Here is a 6,277-nt window from a genome sequence, read left to right as displayed (position 1 = left end):
GGAGGGACCCTGTGGAGCGAGGTGGAAGCGCTGCGAGGCAGAGGGGCCTCCATGCCGGAGCGGCGGATCCTCCGCATCCTGCGCGGCATCTGCCGCGGGCTGCAGGCCATCCACGGCAAGGGCTACGCTCACAGGTCGGGGGGCCGGGCGCTGGGGGGCTGGCGGYGGGGCAGGGCCCGGCGAGTTCTCCGTGACCCGCGTCCCCCCCGCCAGGGACCTCAAACCCACCAACGTGCTGCTGGATGAGGACGACCGGGCCGTGCTGATGGACCTGGGCTCCATGAACCAGGCCCGCATCGAGGTCAACAGCTCGCGGGAGGCCATGGCCGTGCAGGTGGGACGCTGCCCGGTCCCCCTGCCCCCCACGACCGGGGCTCTTGGGGGTGGGGGGGGACACGCCACCGTGGGCTGCTCCCGGGCCCGGCACCTCCTCGCCGCGCTCAGCCTCCCGCTCTGCCTCTGCGCAGGACTGGGCCGCCCAGCGCTGCACCATCTCCTACCGGGCCCCCGAGCTCTTCGCGGTGCAGAGCCAGTGCGTCATAGACGAGCGCACCGATATCTGGGTAAGCGTGGGGCGCCGGGGCCGCCGCCTGGGCCGCCGCCGTGGGGCGGCCCTCACCCTGCCCCGCTTCAGTCCCTAGGCTGCGTGCTCTACTGCATGATGTTCGGCGAGGGCCCCTTCGACGCCGTCTTCCAGAAGGGCGACAGCGTGGCCCTGGCGGTGCAGAACCCCGTCGCCGTGCCCCCCGACTGCAGGTGAGGGGCCGGGCAGGGCGGCCCGGCTCGCCCCGCGGCGCCGCGCTGAGCCCCGCCGCCCTCTTCCCCGCAGGTATTCGGCTGCCCTGCGCCGCCTGCTCTCCTCCATGCTGACCGTGAACCCCCAGGAGCGGCCCCACATAGTCGACGTCCTCGACCAGCTGGAGGGGCTGGAGCAGACGCCRGCGGGCCACGACACCACGCAGATGTGAGCGCGGCCCTGCGGCGAGGGGCGCATGCCCGGGCAGAGCCCGTGGGAAAGCCCCGACCCTCGCCCCGGCGGCGAAGGGAGCTGTTTGGAAAGGGATTTTTGCACTCGGCGTGGAGCTGCTCCTGTGGTGGAGATGCAGTGGAGCTGGAGTGTCGCTGCCAGCGTGCCCCGAGCGTGCGCGGACCGGGGCAAAGCCCTGGGGCTGGGTACGCGTGAGCCGCTGCTGAGCACCGGGGCCCCGTGCCTCTAGCGGGGTCGCTCCCGGCTGGAGGCAGCCGAGCACCTCCGCACAGCGGTTGGGGGGCAAAGCTGCCCTCCGGGGCCCAACTTTATGCTGGAACGAGGCAAGGGGCAGGCGTGACCCRGATCCTGCTCCCAGCCCCGACGTTGCCTTGTGTTTTGAGTAAAAAATGCTCTTGTGGACGTGTGGTTGGAGTCCCTGAGCGTGGGGAGGAGAGCCCCGCTGGGGCGTGCGGAGCAGGGCCCTTCCCAGGCCGAGCAGCCGTCCGTGCCCTGCAGCCGAGTGCTGCCCGAGGGGAAGGGCGGCAGAGGACAGCCCCTGCGGGTCGATGCAGCCGAGCACGAGCAGGGAGAGCTGAGCTGTGGCCTGAGGGCGCCTGGTAAGAGCGAGCACAGACAGCGTTGCAGCTGGAGCCGGGCCTTGCTGTCAGCCCCTCCAAGCCGGGGCTCAGCGCAGGGCCAAAGCGGCGCACGTGCAGGGCGGCAGCRCGGGGCCAAGCGATGGCAGGCAGGGCCTGCGGCCACCCCGCGGCACGGAGCTGACGAAGCAGCGCCTGCGCCGAGGGAGGGGGCAGCTGCCCTGCGCGCGAGGAAAGCCCTGGGGCAGCACCCGCTGCATCAGCTCTGCTCCTGGGAACAGCCCCCACCCCGGCCGAGCGGCCACCCCTTCTCCAGGGGGCTCACCCGGACGGCACGCAGCAGTCTGACTGCCCACGGCAGAGGGAGACTAAAAAAAAAAAGAGATGCAGACGGATGGTTTCACAGGGAGCGTTCCCCTCGTTTAATCCTCTCACCGCAACACAGCAGTAAAGCGGACACCGCGATTCATGCCGTGCGGGATGCCCTGTCCGGGCTGCACCCCAACGCACCGCAGAGGCCTGGTATGCCCCCGTGCCCCCAGTGCTGAGCCCCAGAGGCGGGGACAGAGGGGCCAGGCTGCTCCCCCMACCACCCCCTCCCAGTTTCAGCAAAGCTCGCCAGCCCTGACACCGCACGCGGGGGAACTCCTGGCTACTGCAGATTTTTTCCTGCTTAGGCTACATCTGCTCCTGGGGGTTGCAGGATACAGAGCAGAGATGTAACATCTACCACACAGGGAAGCAGTGCCCACCCCTGCCTGGGCCAGTGAGCAGCATGGGATGTGTGCCATAGCCATGGGTGCCCTGGGATTGGACCCAGAGGCTCTTACCTGTGCAGGGAGCAAGCTGGAGCTGGAGCAGAGCACGCTAGGAGGAAGCATAGCAGCAACAGCAGCAGAGCTGAAGCACTCACCACACACCTGACCTGGCAAGAAACCAATAGAGCTTGGGGGTTAGTGGGAGACACGGAGACTCAGACTGTTTATTGCCAAGGATTTGTGCAGTTAACACGCAAAAAGGAGGAAGGTCCTTWGGGCAGGGCRTCTCTACTCCTCGCCCTCCTCTTCATCCTCATAGGAGTCCAGGCCCACCTCCTCGTAATCCTTCTCCAGTGCAGCCATGTCCTCCCGCGCCTCGGAGAACTCCCCTTCCTCCATGCCCTCTCCCACGTACCAGTGCACAAAGGCTCGCTTGGCGTACATCAGGTCAAACTTGTGGTCGAGGCGAGCCCAGGCCTCGGCGATGGCCGTGGTGTTGCTCAGCATGCAGACGGCGCGCTGCACCTTGGCCAGGTCGCCGCCCGGCACCACCGTGGGCGGCTGGTAGTTGATGCCCACCTTGAAGCCCGTGGGGCACCAGTCCACAAACTGGATGCTGCGCTTGGTCTTGATGGTGGCAATGGCAGCGTTGACGTCCTTGGGCACCACGTCCCCTCGGTACAGCAGGCAGCAGGCCATGTACTTGCCGTGGCGAGGGTCACACTTCACCATCTGGTTGGCCGGCTCAAAGCAGGAGTTGGTGATCTCGGCCACTGACAGCTGCTCGTGGTAGGCCTTCTCTGCAGAGATGACGGGGGCGTAGGTGGCCAGTGGGAAGTGGATGCGGGGATAGGGCACGAGGTTGGTCTGGAACTCGGTCAGGTCCACGTTCAGGGCACCATCAAACCGCAGGGACGCTGTGATGGATGATACTACCTGACTAATGAGGCGGTTGAGGTTGGTGTAGGTGGGGCGCTCGATATCGAGGTTCCTGCGGCAGATGTCRTAGATGGCCTCGTTGTCAACCATGAAGGCACAGTCTGAGTGCTCCAGGGTGGTGTGGGTGGTGAGGATGGAGTTGTAGGGCTCCACCACCGCGGTGGAAACCTGTGGTGCTGGGTAGATGGAGAACTCGAGCTTGGACTTCTTGCCATAGTCAACAGAGAGTCGTTCCATCAACAGGGAGGTGAATCCAGAGCCAGTGCCACCTCCAAAACTGTGAAACACCAGGAAGCCCTGGAGGCCTGTGCACTGGTCAGCCTGCATAGAGAGCCCGTGTGAGATCACTCTGACATGGATCTCCTTGTAAATGTCTGACTTGTTCAGAAGTCCTTTAGCTCCTACCTCATCCATCCCTTGCCACAGCCAGCTATTGACCCTTTCCCAGGGCATAACAGGGCTCCTTTCTCTACTCCAGCCCCCAGAAGCAGGACAGACCCCTGCCCAGCACATCATATGCCCCCTCTACAGTTACCTACCAGCTTCCGGATCCTGTCCAGCACTTGGTCAATGATCTCTTTGCCAATAGTGTAGTGCCCACGGGCATAGTTGTTGGCAGCATCTTCCTTGCCTGTGATCAGCTGCTCTGGGTGGAAGAGCTGGCGGTAGATTCCAGCTCGAACCTCGTCTAGGAGAGATCATGGGAGGATTGAGACCTGGAGGTCTGGCAGAGGCTTTTGTTGTGAGCTGGGCCCGAAGCAGAGCCATCCCTTTGCCCTCGTCACAGCTCTGCCTACTAGAGGCACGGCCCAGGGAACCTGCCAGAACACGTCAGCAGGGCCATGGGCGTCAGGTTTCTCTGCATGACGGAGGCTGCTGCCACCTCTTTGCAAAGAGCTCAGCTTCTCCTAGCCCATTGGGAGCTCCCTTCTCAGAGGCTGCCACACAAGCTGCTGTGCCGGTTGGGTTGGTTTCTCTCAGCATGTGTGCATCAGAGACTGCAAGTATTGCTGCCTGTCGGACGTTTCACTATCAAGAGCTTGCACTCAACTTATGGCTTCTCTTGGGGAAGGTGGCAGTAAGGCCCTCTGCAGTGAACCCAGTGCAGGATCGTCTCAGTAAATGGTGAACACCAGCTGTTTGCTAACCACTCCAGGGTGCATACTCCAGAACAGACTAGCAATAAGTGGTTTTCACACCCCAGCCCATGCACACCTGGGCTCCAGCACTCACCAATCACAGTGGGCTCCAGGTCCACAAAGATGGCCCGCGGGACGTGCTTCCCRGCACCAGTCTCACAGAAGAAGGTGGTGAAGGAGTCGTCCCCTCCACCGATGGTTTTGTCGCTGGGCATCTGCCCGTCRGGCTGGATGCCGTGCTCCAGGCAGTACAGCTCCCAGCAGGTGTTGCCCATCTGGACGCCGGCCTGGCCGACGTGGACTGAGATGCACTCACGCTGGGGAAAGGAGGGAGGGAGGCAGCATCAGCTCCTGGKCAGGACCGTGAACTGCTGCACTACCTTCCTCCCAAGCTGGGCTCCATCCCCACCACATGATGTACAGCCTGGGAGATGCTGTGCCCTCCTTCTCCTCCCCAAATGCTCATCCCAGAAATACACAAACAGCTCTGCACAGCTGCCCAAACAGCCCTGAGAGGGCTCCCTGCCTGGCGCCAGCGCCCCAAGGCCATTGCACAAGGGCACAGGGGACAGCTCTAGCTAGCAGCCCTAGGCAGCATATTCCCCCTTGCATAAATTCCTGCTTTTGTCCAAGGAACCCTGCAGCAGCTGCTGCTACTGCCACGCAGAGACAATGTGCAGGTTTGGGAGCCAGCCCTGGCACCTCTCCTGCCTGGCTAGGCCCTGCTGGGAGTCCAYCTGCATGCTGTCCAAGCCTGTCCACTAGCCCAGCAAGAAGGAGAGGCTCTGTGCGGTGCCCCACGCCCCAGCTGCTGCTTGCAGCCCCACAGGGCTCCTCACAGTCTTGGCTGCTGTCCCCTGCTGCCCACGGCAGCCCCAGGCCTGACTCCTCACTGCAGGGAAGCACGGGTGAGAGGCTGAGCTGACTAGGGCACATACCTGATCCATGAGGCACAGTCAGCCCAGGGGCAACCCCACCCTGTCCCTGCTCTAGAGCCGGGCAAGAGATCACCCTCCCCAGGGCGAGGAGCCTTTTGGGTTGTGGGGCAGCAAGAGAGTTGCCTGTGGAGCCGGCTGTCTCCRAGGCATCACAGAGACTCCCTGGGCCATACAGTCCTGACCCAGTGCTGCAAAGCCCTTGTGGAAAGGGGAGCGGGGGCACCAGGGAGCAGGCTGCAAGCTGGAGATGTGCCCCTGCTCTCCCCTCAACCAGGCACCCGGGGAATGGGACCATGAGCTCCGTATGGGAGAGCATAGGGGCTGGAGCGCTCCTTGCTCCTGCGCTCCCTGGGCACACGGCGCTCAGACAGAGCTGGGATGGGGACTGTGCTCTGCTCCACAGGGCCCCAGGGAATGACAAGGATTCCTGCGTGCCTCCTTGCCCTGGCTCGCTGCAGGGAGGCGTAAGGAGAGCGTCAGTGCGGCAGGGAGAAGCGCAGCGCTCGGTGGGGACCGGGCTCGGCCGGCGGGCAGCGGGGGCCGGCAGACCCTGGGCCGGCGCTCCCCATGGGCCCGGCACAGCGCCGCCTGGCATGGCCCGGGCCCCCTCCCGCGGTGCTAAATATAGCCYGGGTCCCGAGGCGACGGCAGAGGCGATTACCCGGTTTGGGCCGCGGCCCATGCCGCAACTCCCGCAGCCCCCGCGGTGCGGGCCGGCCACCCGCGGCCAGAACCGACGGGGCGGCCCCGGCTCAGCCGAGCCCCCAGCTCCGGCCCCCGGCCGGCGCCTCCGCCCCCGGCAGCTGTCCCCGTCCGTCTGCGGCCACCGGAGGGGTCACCCCCGCCGAGCGCTACCCCCACTGCGCCGGGGGGACCAGGCGTCCCGGGCCGGGGCCGGGGGGAACTGCTCAGGGGGCACGGCCGCCCCGGGGCAGGG

The 6,277-nt window shown here is 65.2% G+C and overlaps 2 protein-coding genes across 2 annotated transcripts in view; one reads left to right on the top strand and one right to left on the bottom strand.

Annotated features, from left to right (window-relative positions):
- Positions 1–6: 6 nt before the first annotated feature.
- STK16 (serine/threonine kinase 16) lies at positions 7–1,059 on the top strand. Its single transcript, XM_085310898.1, has 5 exons — positions 7–134; positions 214–334; positions 468–563; positions 635–756; positions 830–1,059. Exons 1-5 carry the CDS (start codon positions 52–54, stop codon positions 966–968), a joined length of 561 nt encoding a protein of 186 aa, XP_085167024.1. The 5' UTR covers positions 7–51; the 3' UTR covers positions 969–1,059.
- A 900-nt stretch (positions 1,060–1,959) lies between these two features.
- The window catches only part of LOC146592434 (tubulin alpha-5 chain), a 4,621-nt gene continuing 303 nt past the window's right edge, over positions 1,960–6,277 (bottom strand). Inside the window, exons 2-4 of the mRNA XM_085310892.1 lie at positions 4,497–4,719; positions 3,803–3,951; positions 1,960–3,584 (exon numbers count right to left, since the gene is read on the bottom strand). Of these exons, the coding sequence (XP_085167018.1) occupies positions 2,613–3,584; positions 3,803–3,951; positions 4,497–4,719 (1,344 nt within the window). The 3' untranslated portion in view covers positions 1,960–2,612. The remainder of the gene's footprint in view (positions 3,585–3,802; positions 3,952–4,496; positions 4,720–6,277) is intronic.

The sequence above is a fragment of the Rhea americana genome, unplaced genomic scaffold (assembly GCF_003343005.1).
Source record: "Rhea americana isolate MKP2758 unplaced genomic scaffold, rheAme1 scaffold_33, whole genome shotgun sequence".
Classification (NCBI taxonomy): Eukaryota; Metazoa; Chordata; class Aves; order Rheiformes; family Rheidae; genus Rhea; species Rhea americana.
The sequence above is the reverse complement of the archived record's forward strand: the minus strand, read 5'-3'. Positions and strand labels throughout refer to the sequence as shown.